General features: G+C 56.4%; 9 protein-coding genes across 9 annotated transcripts; 5 read left to right on the top strand and 4 right to left on the bottom strand.

Annotated features, from left to right (window-relative positions):
- Nucleotides 1-653: 653 nt before the first annotated feature.
- F5144DRAFT_619543 (uncharacterized protein) lies at nt 654-3925 on the top strand (the record flags this gene model as incomplete). Its single annotated transcript, XM_066791979.1, has 6 exons — nt 654-1028; nt 1108-1230; nt 1299-1578; nt 1643-1859; nt 1915-2229; nt 2288-3925. Exons 1-6 carry the CDS (start codon nt 911-913, stop codon nt 3923-3925), a joined length of 2691 nt encoding a protein of 896 aa, XP_066644395.1. The 5' UTR covers nt 654-910.
- Nucleotides 3926-4234: 309 nt separating this feature from the next.
- F5144DRAFT_166145 (uncharacterized protein) lies at nt 4235-5937 on the bottom strand. Its single transcript, XM_066782577.1, has 4 exons — nt 5518-5937; nt 5374-5455; nt 4765-5308; nt 4235-4693 (listed from the first exon to the last, which is right to left on the bottom strand). Exons 1-4 carry the CDS (start codon nt 5669-5671, stop codon nt 4544-4546), a joined length of 930 nt encoding a protein of 309 aa, XP_066644394.1. The 5' UTR covers nt 5672-5937; the 3' UTR covers nt 4235-4543.
- Nucleotides 5938-6352: 415 nt separating this feature from the next.
- F5144DRAFT_600875 (uncharacterized protein) lies at nt 6353-7049 on the top strand (the record flags this gene model as incomplete). The annotated part of the gene is made up of 2 exons (XM_066791103.1): nt 6353-6473; nt 6541-7049. The coding sequence occupies 2 exons, from the start codon at nt 6353-6355 to the stop codon at nt 7047-7049; spliced, it is 630 nt and encodes a 209-aa protein (XP_066644393.1).
- Nucleotides 7050-7111: 62 nt separating this feature from the next.
- Nucleotides 7112-7597, bottom strand: F5144DRAFT_600874 (uncharacterized protein; the record flags this gene model as incomplete). The annotated part of the gene is made up of 1 exon (XM_066791102.1): nt 7112-7597. One exon carries the CDS (start codon nt 7595-7597, stop codon nt 7112-7114), a length of 486 nt encoding a protein of 161 aa, XP_066644392.1.
- Nucleotides 7598-8779: 1182 nt separating this feature from the next.
- Nucleotides 8780-11733, top strand: F5144DRAFT_644775 (uncharacterized protein; the record flags this gene model as incomplete). The annotated part of the gene is made up of 2 exons (XM_066792857.1): nt 8780-11095; nt 11193-11733. 2 exons carry the CDS (start codon nt 8780-8782, stop codon nt 11265-11267), a joined length of 2391 nt encoding a protein of 796 aa, XP_066644391.1. The 3' UTR covers nt 11268-11733.
- A 788-nt stretch (nt 11734-12521) lies between these two features.
- On the top strand, nt 12522-13359 carry F5144DRAFT_566316 (histone-fold-containing protein; the record flags this gene model as incomplete). Its single annotated transcript, XM_066788551.1, has 3 exons — nt 12522-12539; nt 12681-12810; nt 12870-13359. The coding sequence occupies 3 exons, from the start codon at nt 12522-12524 to the stop codon at nt 13031-13033; spliced, it is 312 nt and encodes a 103-aa protein (XP_066644390.1). The 3' UTR covers nt 13034-13359.
- On the bottom strand, nt 13360-14384 carry F5144DRAFT_628184 (Sedlin). Its single transcript, XM_066792327.1, has 2 exons — nt 13851-14384; nt 13360-13751 (listed from the first exon to the last, which is right to left on the bottom strand). The coding sequence occupies exons 1-2, from the start codon at nt 14033-14035 to the stop codon at nt 13439-13441; spliced, it is 498 nt and encodes a 165-aa protein (XP_066644389.1). The 5' UTR covers nt 14036-14384; the 3' UTR covers nt 13360-13438.
- Nucleotides 14385-14470: 86 nt separating this feature from the next.
- On the top strand, nt 14471-14987 carry F5144DRAFT_644773 (mitochondrial 54S ribosomal protein mL60; the record flags this gene model as incomplete). The annotated part of the gene is made up of 3 exons (XM_066792856.1): nt 14471-14583; nt 14643-14872; nt 14935-14987. The coding sequence occupies exons 1-3, from the start codon at nt 14534-14536 to the stop codon at nt 14985-14987; spliced, it is 333 nt and encodes a 110-aa protein (XP_066644388.1). The 5' UTR covers nt 14471-14533.
- A 263-nt stretch (nt 14988-15250) lies between these two features.
- F5144DRAFT_600869 (uncharacterized protein) lies at nt 15251-15972 on the bottom strand (the record flags this gene model as incomplete). Its single annotated transcript, XM_066791101.1, has 3 exons — nt 15251-15638; nt 15717-15835; nt 15910-15972. The coding sequence occupies 3 exons, from the start codon at nt 15970-15972 to the stop codon at nt 15251-15253; spliced, it is 570 nt and encodes a 189-aa protein (XP_066644387.1).
- Nucleotides 15973-16291: the final 319 nt, after the last annotated feature.

The following is a 16291-nucleotide window of genomic DNA, read 5'->3' as shown; positions in this document are numbered from 1 at the left end:
TCAGCCTTGGAGAAGTGACGAAAACAAACGCAACCGTGGCGTTTAGCTAAGACGATGATTTCGCGGGATGTGAAACCGTATCTCGGTCGTGCGCGGCTGTGGAACTTGAAGGCTGACTGTGTAATGAGGTGACGCACCCAGCTTGGCGATCGCTAAAGCGTTTGAGGGTTGCAGGGCTCTGTGCTCACAAGACCATCTCTGGTCGCATTTGGCAGTTACGAATTGAGTCACGACGGCCTAGTACGGGAACTTTAGGATGCAACGAGTTCAGCAGGTGCAGCCGCTCTGCCAGCGTCCCCAGTTCGTTCCTGTTTTGCCCAGAGTGGACTTCGTCATGCTCATTTCCAGGCCTGGTAGGATGAGTCACCAGGCCTTCTCCAGTCGTTTGCTAGTCTTTGGCCGTTTCGGGCATCGATACTGAGCGACTTGGCCGGTTTTAACCAATTGTTGGAGGGTTCGAGTTTTGTCAGGGGCCTATTGCGCAAAAAACGGCATTTGGCTGCTTGGGTCTGTTGGACCTCCCTGGCTTTTTCCAGGCAGTTTTATGACGTTTTCTAGCCGAGCTGGGCTGTTCGGTGGCCTGGTGTCGGCGCCGGAAAAGGTACCGACTTAGCTGATTTTGGCTCGGCTTACGGAGCAAAAACCATCCGCCTAACAACCCCGAGAGCCCACCGGCCGAATCCGGGATATGCGTGCCGCAGCCCTGTCATTCAGGCAGACGGCCGGCCAAGGGGGTGACGAATATGGAGCGGGAAGGTTCTAAGGACAGCTGGACCTGGTCGACGCCTTACGGTATAGGTATACATTGGGATTGGGAGCCCGGAGCCGCAACTCGAATGTGCCCGAAGTCTTTCGATTTTCAGTCATCGCCGCCCTTCGGCATCCATCTCGGACTTGGCAACACCGCAGTATGTCACCGTCCTCCCCCGAAGATGGCCCGTCTGAACCATCTGGTGCCCCCTCGGCCTCCACTACCACCTCCCACGAGCCGTTGGCTTGTGTAAGTTGCCGCAGTCGCAAGCTCAAGTGTGAGAATCTTCCGCCCCCGGTCGAGTTTCGCTTGAATTTCTAATCGCAACTGCTGACTGTACACCCACTACCCCCCAGGCGACCGCCATAAACCAGTCTGCGCCAGGTGCGCCAAAACTGGTGGCGATTGTGTATACCCCGAATCCCGGAGGAAGCCGGCGTTTAAGCGAAGGAACGTGAGAGAGCTCGAAGACAGGCTTGGTATGTATGGCACCGTAATTACCTCCTCCAGGCCGATAGTACGGATACCGTGTATTGACCCAACCCAGCCCAGGTGGAGGGCCTGCTTAGAACCGTCGGTAGACAACGAGTTTCGCAGTCGGCTCGCTCTGATGGCCCCTGGACAGAGGGCTCGTCACCTATTGCGCCCGGGGGTGAACCCTCTCAGCCCGAGAGGCCGTCACGAGATAGGCCCCGTGATAGGGAGACCTCTTGGAAGCCGCCGTCGCCAGCTGGGAACCCCTCGAGCAGAGACAATGCCTCGCCCGGCGAGTTATTGTCGCTTGGCCAGTTCGAGAGTTTGCCCCCTTTCGAGATGATCGAGGAACTGTATGTACAAGCCGTGACCCCAACACAACATCCCCCCCCCAGACGACTGACGGCGGCAATGTAGTCATACCATCTTCTTTGCGACCCAGCAGCATTTCCTGCCCATCATACACCCGAGCAACTACCTGCGGTCCTTCCACTCCCCGCCCCATATGCGCCCACCCTTGTCTCTTCAGTACGCCATCTGGACCACGGCTTCAAACGGACACCCCAAATATGGGTCCTACCACGATGCCCTCTATCGTCGCGCTCGCCAGTACCTGGAATCCGACGAGCTCAAGGTTGGTAAAGACCGTAAACCTTGGCCGCCCTTCATTTGTTTTAATCTCGATTCAGGGACACGGGGAGCACTTCATAACCATCGCCCATGCTCAGGCTTGGGCGCTGGTTGCGACTGACGAAGCGCGTTGTTTGATGTTCACCAAGGCATCCATGAGCTGTGCCAAATCGGTTCGGTTGGCCGGCATGATGGGGCTTCACCGGCTCGACGACACCCACTCCGACGATGTACTTCCCATGGCTCCCATGATCACCCCGGCCCGAAACTGGGCTGAACTTGAGGAACGCCGGCGTCTGTTTTGGGGTGGGTTTTGTATCGACAGCTACGCAAGCATCAGCGCAGGGTGGCCCACCCTAATCGATGTCGAACAGGCAAGGCGCTCTCTGGAATACATTACATCCTGGCCGTGCTGTAACTAACCGTCACTAGATTACCACGCATTTGCCGGCGTCGGATGATGCATTTCACACCAGCACCGAAGAGAAGAGCTTCACGCTCCGGGACGCATTCCGCGGATCGAGCTACTCGATATTTGCCGGCAACGTGATTATCTGCCATGTCTTCACCCGACTTTTGAAGCATGCCCACCGACCGCTGCCCGACGACAACCCACAAGACCCAGAATTCGGCCGCTTCTGGAAGCGTCATAGGGAGCTCGACAATATGCTGTCTGATGGCTTCCTGTTCTTGCCCGAGCGTTTTCGGCTTCCGCGGAACATCCACAACCCCACCGCCGTGCAGGCCAACCTGAACTTGCATGCCGCCGTCATCTGCCTCCATATTGCCGCGCGCGAGAGGGCTGACCGGTTCAAGCTGGCAGGCATACGACAGGCCAGCCGGACCAGGGCGCTCACGGCCGCACAAGAGATTATCGACATCCTCAAGGCGTCCAAGGATGTGACGGCGGGCTACAGAGGGCCTTTGATGGCCCTCTCCCTATACTTCGCCGCTTCCGTGTACATCGCACAGGCAAAAGACAACCTGGAGGACTGCAACACGGCCAACCTAGAGTACATTGTTGAGTGTATGAACTCCACTGCACGCCAGCATGCCATTACCCACGCCTACCTGCGCCAACTCTTGCTCGATATCGAACGGAACGGCATCCCCGTCTCGGTGGACCATATTCGTAACAATCAAGCCGACAGAACCTGCAGCCCAGGCGTTCCCCTCATCGCTCAAATGCGCCACACCCAAGTGCAGTCACCACTCCCGGGACGCCTTCCCTTACACGCGCCGGTGGGCGTTATTTTAAAACCCGACACTGTCACATTCAGACCCTGCGCCCCCCCGAATTTCACCGAGTCGTATTACACATCCGACGACCCCGAAGGCCCCGCCAGCAAGCGGATGCGAACCTCGGCCGGGCCAGGCACAGGCCCCCGCATCACCATGCCCACGATCTGGTCGGCCCAGGGCGTCGACCCCCTCGTAGACCCAGCACCCGACCTGTTCGAGTACACCGGCGGCGGCTGGTCGTACACCACCAAATACATGACCAACCCCGTCACCACCCTCCCCCACCGCATGGCGGCGGCGCCCGTCATGGACCCCATCTACTCGGGCTTCGGCATACCCAGCCCCAACACCACCCCCACCCCCTCCTTCCCGCACCTCTCCCCGGAAGCCATGGCCGCCGCCGCCGCCGCCACCTTCCGCTTCGACATGGACGACACCACCACCACCAACACCACCACCACCACCTCGCCCTCCGTCACCACCACCACCACTACCACCGCGGCAAACACCCAGCACGACGCGCCCGACCTAGGCGACCTCGGCGACCTCGGCGACCTGGGCATCTTTGATCTCGACCAGCCGTGGTCCGTCACCGAGTCGCTGTACGCGCTGCTGGACATGTCCGCCGTGGACGATGACCTCGCTGATCCCTCCGCCGCGGGGCCGTCACAGGCCGGTGGTAGTAGTAGTGGTGGTATGAACCCCTGGTTGAATAATGCTGGCGCTGGCCCTGCTGGGGGTGGGGGTGGTAGTTCTGGAGGTGGTGGTGGTGGGGCGTGGGATACTGGCGGGGCCGGTGGCCGTGGTCGTCGGTCGGGGACTGGTTGATCCAGTCTCTATCGCTCTATCTCTCTCTCGGAGAGGTTCAGTTTTCGATTCTGGTTCTTTTTTTTTTTTTGTTTTGGGTGTTTTGGGTACTAATGAGTTAATGACCTCTCCTCCTCCTCACCCACCCCCTACTTACTGTATTGCATTGTACTGTACTGTATTATTTCGTGGTTTGTTTGTACAACATCAACATCAACATCAACATGGAGGTCAGAGGCGTTTTGGATTGGATTGGATTGGATGGGATATAACTATACCATGGGATTCATTGCATTGGACGGTTTCAGGTTCAGGTTGGCTTGGGTTTGGTCTGGTTGGTTTGGCAATCAGCCGGCAATGGGCTGTATATTATTTAAACTCCCAACCCTCCTCAGTAGATGATGAGATCTCCCATCTAATATTATGATCAAGACCAGCGAACTAATAGACACACAACGGAGTTGATCCGGGATACATGTACACGGGCTTTTGTCTATCTCCTTGCGTTTCGTCTCTTTCTCTCGTTTTTCGGATCAAAGGTCGTGTCGTGCGCGTTTCGATGTTCAGGTGGTAGGATGGGACCCGTCTCCCCTACCAATTAGTAGGTCAGGTTTCGTGCCTCGTCTGCTGCGCAGCAGCTTAGAAAGCGAACACCTGGTCCTCCAGCTTGCTGACGGGCCGGGCCTTCTGGAACCCGAGGCTCTCGGCGGCCTTCTTCAGCCCGCCCACCATGGGTGGCGGGCCGCACAGAAGGATCTTGACGTCATCGGCAGCCTTGGGAAGCCATTTCTGTGCGACGATCTCGTTAGCAACGCGCTTCCCCAAAGTAGCAACAAAATAGATAGTCCTGAGAAACGTACCTGGAACATCTCGGCGGTGACGTAGCCCACGCCACCCTCCCATCCCGCGGGAGGCTTGTCCAGCACGTAGTGCACGCGGAAGCCCTTGTCCTCGCGGGCGAGCTGGTCGAGATCCTCGCGCAGGAGGATGTCCTGCTCGGTGACGTTGGCAAAGATGAGGTCGACCTGGGTGCGGTCGCCAGTGGCGCGGCCGCGGATGATGGCCTTGACAACCTGCAGCATGGGGGTGATGCCCGTACCGCCGGCGACCATACCGAAGTGGCGAACCATGTTGGGTGTGTAGACGAAGGCGCCCTTGGGCCCCCGGACCTTGATCGTCTGTCCCACCTGCAGCGACGCCATATACCGGCTGATGTTTCCCTGCGGGTACGACTTGATCAGGACGTCGAAGTACCCCGGCTGGTGGTCGCCTGAGATGGGCGTATACGACCGAACGATCTCCTTGGTCGTGCCGTCGGGCTGGCCCAGCGTCGCGCCGATCGAGATGTGTTGGCCGATGGGGAGGCCAAGAATGGCGGTCGGGGACGGGAGAGAGAAGCGGTAGCTGTGGTAGATTGGTGTTAGTGTGTTGAAATGCGGTGTGGGTAGGAAGCGGGAAAGGCCACGTACATAGCGACATTGTGTGAGATGATGGTCTTCTCCTTGAGCTCAAACTCTTGGAAAGCATCGGGCTTAAGGACAGCCTTGGGAACTGCATCGAGTTAGCTATCTCGGTGTTTGATGAGGTTGCTTCATAGGGAAAGGGAAGCGCACGGTTGTTGTAGAACTTGATGCCGCCCAAGACAATCCCCAGCAGCAGCGCGTATGCGGTCCACTCGCGCTTAACGATGGCGGTGCCTACGACGAGCAGACCGAGGGGGATGTAGATGCCATCGACATACTTGCGGGCGAGCAATGAATCGGACATTTTGCTTGTCAATGCTGCTCGAGCTCTCTTATGGCGGTCCGGGGTGGAAACTATGATTGCACGAGAGCTGTTTCGAAGGTAGCAGACAGGTCCGCGAAGTTGGGGTGTCTCAATTGATAAAGGAGTTCGAGAAACTTTGTCGGACTGGGGTCCGTGGAAGCGAGCTAGGGTGGCACGGTGTGCACGGTGGGCCGATTTTGCTGCGGGTGCCGGCTGCTACCAATGCGAGTGGGGACCGGGGCCCCAATGTTTTTGGCGGAATGGTTCAACAATTTGGCACCCGTGAAGCAACAACCCGGGAGCAACCGCACAGGGCAACCGCCGAACACAACACTCCGATGTCCGGCAGTTGGGCCCCTCCCCATGCATGTCGGACTTCCACCAATCTTTAATTGACCGAGAATGCACTTGACACACCCGAACCTTCTCTTGCATGTTGTTCAAGGCTCTCGCTGCTTACTTCCGCCGCCCTGTAATTTTCCTAATTTTCTAGCAGCCCGGGGTGTTTGTTACCTTCTCAAATGCCAACGTCGTTCTTTAAGGTTTAACGTTATCGGATCTTCAACTTCTAAACTTGGCTTCTTTGCCCCGGCCCGACGGCGGATCAGTGGCGGAACCCTGAACAAATCTCGGGCAGCACCCCACCACTCGCGTTTCCGAGTACCGGGTAAAGACTTCCAAATGGGCGAGAACACACAGGAAGAGGCCCCGTTTCCTCTTACCGATGTGGATAGATGGGTCCTGTCACAGACAGATGAGGAGTTCACATATCACACTTGGGACGAGCTGTGCCAAATTATTCGTACGACGATATGTTTCCATTCTATGTTACCAAGCTGCCCGTAGGTATACACACTCACAGACAGCAGAAAATAACCGGCTCTCCGTCCTCAAGAGAAAGCCGTCCGATCTCCGGCGGTACATGAAGTGGACTGCTGACACCAAGGCCGAGTATGGGGGCATCACCAATTTCCTCATCGCCCACCGCCTTCCTAAAGCCTGGGGCTCGCCGCCTTTCGAGCCGGCCTCCAACACGCCGTTTGCAGACCCGTCGGATTACCGTGTACTGATCAACGACTGGCCGTACGGCTTTGTGCCGGGGATCACCCACATCGTCGTATGGTCTCGCACCCCCATCGCGACAGACAACACTGTCGGCGATATGACCCCAGAGAGCAAGAGGACGGTGGCCGAGTTCATGAAGCGGTATTTTATCGATAGCCTCGGGACGGGTGGAGAGGACAAGGTGATATGGTTCAAGAATTGGGTGGCTCTCCAGAGCGTCCGAACAGTCGACCATGTCCATGTCCTTGTGAGAGATGTTGAGCCAGCTGTGCTTCAGGCGTGGACGAAGGAGCTCGGATGCCATAGGGCGTAGTAATTGGCGATTGGCGCGTTTGGCGTAACAACCTAGAGGCGGGCTGCTTAGGAATGCTAGAATTATGCTGCGCGCCGCTGCTTCCGGTTGCCTGCGGGAGCTGGGGCCCCATCGTTCGCGTTGCCCCCCATCCCGGCCATCTGTTTGGCGGCACCCATCATGCCGAAGGCCTTGTAGCCGCCATAGGCGGGAACCACGAGCCAAAAGAACCATGCCCAGTTTCCGAAGAAGGCCACCAGAATAGCCGCCGCCCAGGTCACCCAGACGACATCGAACATGTAGTCGGTCAGCCCGGGTGCCGCAAGGTCCTCGCCGGAGGATTTGAGAGCCTTTGTGTCGGGATCATAGCTGGGACGTCCAGTCCTCTCCAAGGTGAATTGGCACAAGAAGCTGGGGAGGGAGAGGAGGAACCAAAGCAGCAGCGAGCGCGACCTGAAGACAAAGTGCAGTAACAGGAAGAGACCATTGACGATGACCGATCCGATGTGAAGGTTATTGAGAGCTACCGTGTTCGATTTGGCCCGGTCTTTGCGTGCTTTTTGAGCCATGTTGCGTGGCGAATTGGGTTTGGTTGTGACGATAGGTCGGTGATGTGGTCTCAAACGCTGTTTCTTGTGAGCGGATGATGAGAACAGCACGCTGGCAACTGCAGTTTCAAGGTCCTGTCGCTCCTTGCTGCTTGGCGCTAGTTCGTTACCTAAATGCTACTCTGTCGTCTAGCCCCACATGCCTAACGCGACCAGTATCGAAGACCACCAGCCACCGTCATCACGTTTGGATGTTATCGCAGATATTTCGATGAATGGAGACACTCCGAAAATCTTTCAATACAAGCAGCAGAGTGTAAATTTATTGTGTTTAGAGAAAATCACCGAACTATTGCCGTTGTTGGTCTTAAAAACTCTTTCACATGGTATCAGCTCATCGCTCAAGGTGTGGCTGGCGGAGCAAATGAGCTGGGCCACCTCCCCCCGTTGGTTCGCTCGGCAGGCTGCACCAGCCCCATCGTTAAACGCTTGGCCAATCAAGCGCCTGCTGCCGCCGCCCACCACAACAACGCAGGCCCAGGGCAGAGCAACGCCGCCATTGACGCCTTGACAGCTTCCCGACAAGTGCACAACACCAGCCTTCGCTTGGCTAGGATTCCAGGGGCTGGCTATTGTCAACCACGCACAATCGCGACTTCTTCTATTGTTTTACTTTTGGGAAGTCATGTTTCCGGAACTCGGAGAAACCTGAGCATCAGCCTTGCTGGCCCGCATCCATCCGCCTCCGTCGTTGCCATTGTTTTTTCGCTTCCGCTGTTTTCGGCTTCAGTGGCTCGAGACCCTGTTGTTCTCGAGACTTCTGGCTGACAATTCAACGCCCTGCCTTACAGCAACCCGTCGCGCCATCATCAGCATCCCATAAACGCTGCGAGGGCCATTCCCGCCATAATTTTTGAATTTAATACAGCAGTTGCATCGACCATTCTTCCCGCCCGCTCCGACGACAGCCCCTCGCTGGGACAGGTTCACCAAGGGACCAACAAAATAAGCGACCTGAGAATTCGGGCCCCCCGTTCCCGCTGCCAGGCAACCCACCTCGCGCCGAACCCGCCCCATGCGGAACAGGCGCGCGCAGCTCACGTCGACAGCCGGTTTGCGCGACTCCATGGAGCATCCTCCTTGGTAGCAACTGGATCATCGAGTCGCACGCCAACCCGGCCCACCCCCCGTGTCCGCTGCGAGATGGCACCGACCAGCGCGGCGATTGCTGGCTTGCTGAAGCAAACCGTATACTATCACCTCGACAACCTCGCCCATCGTAATGCTCTCTTCTTTGCCGAAAGGTTACATGCTCACGATCAGCGGTCCCCCGAGTCCTCATACCTCCTCGCCCTCTCCCACTTTCGCCTCGGCGACTCCCGATCCGCATACGAAGTCAGCAAACCGTCAGGATGTCGAGGGGTTCATCTGGGATGCACTTTCGTCTTTGCACAGTCCTGTCTGGACCTGGAACGGTACAAAGATGGGATCACAGCGTTGGAGAAGGCCCGGCCGTCCTGGGCAGCCAAGTGTAGCATAGGGAGGCACACGACTTCAACCCGGGCTCCATACCCCGATGCGGCAGCAGTGAGCTGCCTTCTAGGAAAGCTATACCGGGGATATGATGACAAGAAGCGAGCGGTTTCCTGTTTTGAGGACGCGCTAAGAGCCAACCCCTTCATGTGGGATGCCTTTACCATCCTCTGCGATATGGGCGTCAATGTCATGGTGCCAAATATTTTCAAGCTTAACGACGGTTTCGCTCGCAGCTTCGACCAGGACCCAGGTGCGGCTAACATCGACTCCAGCGGAGGACCTCCGGATCCGTTACAAAGGAAAACAGGCATCCAGGGCGTCAACCACGACAGTGACCCCTTTGAGGGGCATCGGTCTACTGCTTTTCAGGACGTTTCGAGCAACAATATGCTCTTTGTCGACCCTGGCGAGAACGACATGTCGTCAAGGCTAACAGCCGCTCAGTCAAGATATGCAGCAAGCAAGCACGGGTCCGAGGGGATGGAAACGCCGACCGGCTCCGCGGCCGTTCCCGAGACGCAGCAACCCCGCATCGGCTTTCCTCCAGAACCCCCATTAGCTCCGACTCGCCGAACGCGGGTAACACACGCCTCAGAACCCGCTTTCCTGGACGCTCCGCCAAAGATGAGCTACCGGTTAGGTTCTAGAAAGAGGGACAAGATCCAAGATCAGATGTCGGAACCCCAAGAACCACCCATGAGAGGACCCGCTCTTTCCCAATCAATCACAGAAAGGAAACGCACAGCATCAGGGCACCCCGTCCAGGCGCGGCCTACCAACGGCGAGGAGCCGAGGAGGAGCGCTAGGTTAAACGTGGCCCCAAGAACAACGTCAAGGACGAATATGAATATCTCCACGACCGGCACAACCGTCACCCGCGAGTTGAAGAAGGCTAGGCCCCCCATCTCGAGGATCGGGCGCCCAGGGTCGAGTGGGGCCAGCGTCGGCCGGGTTGTCAGTGGGAACCGGAAACCACTGGAAGAGAATACTATGGATATTGACGAACCGCCGCGGATTAAGGAGCTGCCTGTGGCGCAGATCCCGCCACCTAAAGCAGCAGAGCCTGAGCCGGTGAAGGCAGACGAGGGCCTGAAATGGATCCTGGACTTCTTGAAAAAGATCGCGTCTGGGTATCGCCTCTCATCGCAGTTTCGGTGTCAAGAAGCACTGGCTGCTTTCTCATCGCTCCCCCGAAGCCATCAGGACACGCCATGGGTGTTGGCACGGGTAGCAAAAGCCCACTATGAGTTGGCTAATTATGCGGATGCAGAACGGATCTTCAGGCGCCTCCGCACGCTCGCCCCGACGCGGCACGAGGACATGGAGTTCTACTCGACCGTTCTTTGGCAGCTTAGGAAAGGGACCGAGCTTTCGTTCCTCGCGCATGAGCTGACCGACATGGACTGGGACTCGCCGCAAGCGTGGTGTGTGATGGGGAATGCTTTCTCTCTGGATTGTGACCACGAGCAGGCGTTGCAATGCTTCAAGCGAGCCATCCATCTTCAGCCGAATTTCTCATACGCCTACACCTTGCAGGGCCACGAACACGTGGAGAACGAAGAATATGACAAGGCCTTAGTTTCGTATCGACGCGCGGTTGCTGCCGACAAGCGCCACTACAACGCCTATTACGGCATCGGGAAGGTCTACGAAAAGCTGGGCAACTACGACAAGGCCCTGAGCCATTACCACGCCGCGCTGGTGATTCACCCGGCCCATGCCGTCTTAATTTGCTGCTTGGGCACGGTGTTGCAGAGACAGAAGCAGATCGTACAAGCTCTTCCTTATTTTATCAAAGCAGTCGAGCTGGCACCTCGGGCGCCTGAGATGCGAAGCAAGAAGGCAGGGGCATTGCTGGCCACTGGGCAGCTGGAGGAAGCGAAGAGGGAGCTCATGATTTTGAGGGATGTTGCCCCGAATAACGCCCAGGTTCACTTTCTGCTCGCCAAACTCGCCAAGACAGTCGGGGACAAGAGGACGGCCGTGCGTCACTTTACCATAGCCTTGAGCTTGGATCCAAAGGTACAGTCAACCAAGTCCGGAGCGTTCGGGATGATAAATCGCTAACCTCACTTGCCAGGCGAGCGGGGAGATCAAAAACGAGATCGGCGGGCTCGAGGACGATGACTGTTTGGACGACTCCATGATGCATTAGTGCTCATGATCGAACGTTCCAACGCGACATTAATCCTACGATTTCCTACGACCCTGAACGAACGTGCCATGATTCGGGCGGGCATTCCGCTTGTGCTGGGAGGCGTCGTGCTTTACACTCGGCCGGCTTGGGGGAGGTTGCGAGTGCTCCTTTTGGACGGTCGTTCTTTTCTTTCGCAGCAAGGGCATCATTCTATAGCATGCATGGCAAAGGCGTTCCTGGAGAGCATCGAACATGCTTTTCTTAGTGTTGTGCCCACCGTGGTGGACTGGGCTGGAGTTTTGTATGAGTACCTAAGCATCGCAATGGCCGACATGTATAGTACGGAGTTGGCGGGCGTCATCACGGGAGGGCCAGGTTGGGGACCTCAACACGGTGGGACAAAAGGGGCAAATACAGGGACTGGGTCTGAGTTAGCTCTGGACCTTGACTCCTTTCGTACACTCATTCCTAGAGCACCGCCATCGATGTGAAGGCAGGCATGACACCTAAAGTTAAGCGTAACCTTAACCTCCTAGTACTAGCAGGTATTAATTTGACCAAACAAGCGCGAGACCCTGAAAGTTATTGATACTGGAGACCCAGATCGGTACGGTTCGAGACCAGCCTCACTGACCTCAAAAAGTATAAGAAGGCTGGCATTCTCCAGTTTTCTGGCTCAGTTTTCAGAAACGCGTCAAGGCTTCATTCATTCAATCATGGAAGCGAGGCGCGAGAGAGCTGAGACCAAACCATAAAATCAGCAAGGGGGAGAGGGGCTGATGCTTGGCAGGGGCGCTTGGACCATGAAATGTGGAGTTGATTCTCCAATTGGCAGTGCCGCAGGCACAACAAAGTGACTGAAACCCGCCCATTTTGCAGCGCTTTCTTAGCCAAAATTTGGAGCTCCAAAACGCGCATTAAAAAGCTCCCATTTTTCAAGGAAAGAACCAACAATCCACATCCGAAACAGGACTAGTGCCCACACGCCCTGAATCAGCTGCGCCTGTCTGATTCTGCCGCCCGCACCCAAGACTATTTAACTTATCGTCCGCTCATCCCCAGCTTTCCCAGAACACTACTCATTTTACCAATTGCGTGGGTTTAGTCAATCGTCAACGGCATCAACTTTCCATCGATTTTATCGGCCCAAATCATTCTAATACCCATCTCCAACCCAATACATCGATCAACATGACTGGACGTAAGTTTTGCCATTTCTATAACGTCGCCGTCGTTGTCGCTGGCAATGCACTCTTGGTTCATGGTTCCGACATGGTGATGCTTGAAGTGGTGGTGGGGCTACGCGTTCCACGACGCGTATTTACCCTTGCCCACTAGCATCATCGCGTCTACCGAACCCTGCATTGCCTCGACACTTCGAACCATGGAATCGATTCAAATACTAACGCGTCTTCTTCATCAGGCGGCAAGGGCGGCAAGGGTCTCGGCAAGGGCGGCGCCAAGCGTCACCGCAAGATTTTGCGCGACAACATTCAGGGTATCACCAAGCCCGCTATCCGCCGTCTGGCGCGTCGTGGCGGTGTCAAGCGTATCTCTGCCAGTATGTCCCACCCTATTCACAACCTCTTGCCTTGGGCCCAGGCACTAATCATGCTACAGTGATCTACGAGGAGACCCGTGGTGTTCTCAAGTCCTTCCTCGAGGGTGTCATCCGTGACGCCGTCACCTACACTGAGCACGCCAAGCGCAAGACCGTCACCTCCCTCGACGTTGTCTACGCCCTCAAGCGCCAGGGCCGCACCCTCTACGGTTTCGGTGGTTAAGCAACTCGTCGAGTTGGCGCCTGAGAACGGGAGCCCTTGCAATCAAGATAAGCTTTGCTTGTCGACGCAGGCCACGAGCCTGTTCCGATTCCGCGTCGCTGCGCTACATAGCAAGGCTATTCGCCTGACCAAAGGAAGGGCCACGGGGCCCGGTGATTATGGCATGATCGGATACATTTTTTCGCGCTTGATTTGCGCTTGCGTTTGGCGTTGGGATGGGGTTTTAGGTACAACTATGACACGGCCGATGGGAATGGCCAAGGCGTCTTTGGGAGGGTGGTTACCCATGTGAATACATTGATTTGATCAACCCTTTGCTCTGCTTCCTGTGATGACCGTGAATCATGCATTTTGCTGGTCGTGGACATGTACAACATTATGATTGAGTCTTCCGTGGGATTACGTCTACAAATATTTCCTCCCAGCCGCTGCAACCCTCTGCCGAAACACCGGACTCCTAATCTCCATATTGACCTTGTAAAACGGGCTCATGATGGCCTTGACGTAGTTCTCGTACACCTCGCTAAAGAAGTTTTTGATGGCCTCCTCCGTCTGCGGACTCGTCGGGTTGGCGCCAACTGACGTCGAGTTGCGCGTCGCGCTGGCCGTCCCGCTCGCCGTCGCCGACGGCTGGTGTAGCAATAGGAACTTGACGCTGCCGCCGGTCATGAAGCAGGATATGTAGTTGGTGAAGAACTTGTCGATTACTTTCATGTATCTGTATGCGGAGAGGAAAGAACTGTCGTTAGTATTGGGCGTGGTGTGGTGGTGGGTAGGAGGGGGAGGACGGGAGGGTGCTGGAAAGGGGGTCACGCACAGCTGCCCGTTCATCCACTGCACCTCCTCGACGATGTCCAGGCTGCTGTGCAGCACGAACTGGTTCAGGTGGTGCGCCTGCTCGGTGAAGCGGGACTGCCCGTCGCCGCCTTGCTTGCTGGTGCCGAACTCATACTCGAAGAGCGGGTTGTCCTGCGTGCCGATGACGGCGAAGTAGTAGCTCATTGTGTGGGTTTGGTTAGTTTGCCGTGGTCTGTCGTCTGAATTTGACCCGGAGTGTTCGTCCCGTCGGAGGGTGCTGGTGTCGGTGTCGGTGTCGTTCGGTCAGTCGTTCGGTCGGGGGCGTCGCTATCTGGTTATCGGTCGATCATTTGGTGCGTGCGTTTGCTACACGTCTATCGGGTGTGAGTGCGATCGTGGGTGGTTCCCTTCGGGGGCTGTCGTCATCGTTGGTTCGGCCGGTGGTTCGTCAATCGGTCAACCCCAGCTCTGAGCTGGTGGTTGAAGCTGGCTTGCGCTAACGCTGCAGGGCGAATGTCTAGCTGGTGGGTCGCGGGGTGTCGGTTCCACTCCATGGGCGCTGGGCTGTGATTGGGCTTGGCACAGTGACTGGGGAGCCGCGTTTTTCTGGCCCGCTCGATAAGGTCCCGACCTCCGAGAACATCCAATCCACCCCCCCCCCCCCCCGGCCGAACGGTGTTGCAAGCTCCTACCGCAACAAACATGTTTGGGCCGTTCAGAATCACAAGTTCCCTAAGCGGGGGTCTTCTATGGTGAGGCCGACTAAGCAACCCCCTCCCTATTTTGCAAATTGCCGCTGACACCAAAGCAGGAAGATCCCGTGGCGCCTCTCCCCGACCCAGAAAGCCCGCCAACGGAAGCGGTTACGAGCTGTCGACCAGGTCATCGAGACGGTGACTAACGCATTGGCTAAGAAGGGCGAGACCCTCAAGTCATTGGACCGGTGGAAGGCCGAGATGCCGACCGAGGCCGAAATGTTGCCGCGCGACAAGTACACCATGTTCGACCGGAAAGCAAAGAGATATCGCAAGGGCATCCACAGTGCGTTGCTTTCCTGGGTGAAGGCCCTCTCTGTGCGGCCCATGACTGACGTTTGGCTTCAGAACTCCCGAAATGGACCCGTGTTTCGCAGAGAATCAACCCACCAGGTTTCTAGACGAGGGAGGTGGGACGATTCTGGTGTGTATATTCTTTGTATTATACCAACGGCAAATAAACGGCGTTCTGATGGCACTTTGGAGTTGTATGCAATTGTGAGCATGTGCGAGCTTGGCCAATGGTGGATGCATTCGCTATGTTTCTGGATCTGGGAACATCAAAACAAAACGACCGAAAAACGCCATTATGATTTCCAGGGGTATTCCCATCATTCCCACCACAAACTTGATCAAGTACCACGCCGTCTGCTGGTGACTAGGCTTATTTCAGCCGTCCATAGGGATCATCATCGTAGTCCCTCGTCTCACGGTCTCTCGACCGCGGTGGTTGAATCGCCCGCCCAAGGCCACCGCGTCCCTCATCGAAGTCCTCGCGGTACTCGTCACGCACCTGCCCTCCCGACTTTCCACGGCCGTATTGCCGACCCTCGGTGAATCCCGGGTCCAAATCTGTGCGGATAATGCGCTCATCCAGTTTCGTTCCACCGATGTACTTCATGCAATCGAGGGCGTCCTGGTGAGTGTAGTACTCGACAAAGCAAAAGCCGCAGGGTGTCTTGTTAAATCGGTCGAGGCCCATTACCAGGCGTTTGATCTCGCCGCATTTGGAAAAAAGCTCGTACACTTGCTCTTCAGTAGTGTAGAATGATCTAGGGGGCGAAGGTTCGGTCAGCGCTGCTACCTCTCGATCCCCAAGCGCTGCAATGGACCGGGATGCTGCAGCTTACAGGTTGCCGACGTAGAGAGTGGTCGCATCCTTCAGCGGGTCCTCCTCGGGCTGGTCGTTATTCATGTTCGTATCGTCGTCCCCATCGCGCTGTTCCTTGTCGAATCGCCTGCGTTTATTCTGAGATGCCGATGAGCGTGTATGTTAGACATTTCACTGTAGCTTCCCGTGACCGTCTGATCTTGAACACTCACTCGACTATTAAAATATGCGCTCGGCTGGTCGAGCCGCTCGACTGTCGCGCGTGGTCCTCGCATTGTTGTGGTGGGTGGTTTAGTATGGTTGGAAAATGGATGGATCTTGTAACTTCGCCGTTCTGACTTGGAATTGGCGATGGAAGCTGCCGCGTCTGTTGCTTGGTATCACAGGTTGCCAATCAAAGTGGGGCTGGCTTGGAGGGTCACTTCAGCGTGCCTGCCGAGAAAAGGTTGTTGTCCTGGGGCCAAGAGAACGCGCTAGCTGGCTTAGAGCACCTCAAAGCCCAGCTTCTTGACCGGAAGTGGCTCCCCCAGCCTCCGACAAACCTGCACTTTACAGCGACAACCACAAGGCAAACGGCCAATTTCCGACGGGAAT

The sequence above is a fragment of the Chaetomium tenue genome (genome assembly GCF_020726465.1).
Source record: "Chaetomium tenue strain MPI-SDFR-AT-0079 chromosome Unknown F5144scaffold_3, whole genome shotgun sequence".
In the NCBI taxonomy this organism is placed as follows: Eukaryota; Fungi; Ascomycota; class Sordariomycetes; order Sordariales; family Chaetomiaceae; genus Chaetomium; species Chaetomium tenue.
The sequence above is the reverse complement of the archived record's forward strand: the minus strand, read 5'-3'. Positions and strand labels throughout refer to the sequence as shown.

What these genes read in the sequence shown, in the direction of transcription:
- F5144DRAFT_166145 (XM_066782577.1), bottom strand. Translation starts at nt 5,671, where the DNA reads ATGTCCGATTCATTGCTCGCCCGCAAGTATGTCGATGGCATCTACATC. An exon ending in CATCAAGTTCTACAACAACC is followed by an intron (nt 5,456 to 5,517) that starts GTGCGCTTCCCT and finishes AACTCGATGCAG; the next exon opens with TTCCCAAGGCTGTCCTTAAG. An exon ending in TCACCGCCGAGATGTTCCAG is followed by an intron (nt 4,694 to 4,764) that starts GTACGTTTCTCA and finishes ATCGTCGCACAG; the next exon opens with AAATGGCTTCCCAAGGCTGC.
- F5144DRAFT_628184 (XM_066792327.1), bottom strand. Translation starts at nt 14,035, where the DNA reads ATGAGCTACTACTTCGCCGTCATCGGCACGCAGGACAACCCGCTCTTC. An exon ending in CAGTGGATGAACGGGCAGCT is followed by an intron (nt 13,752 to 13,850) that starts GTGCGTGACCCC and finishes CTCCGCATACAG; the next exon opens with ATACATGAAAGTAATCGACA.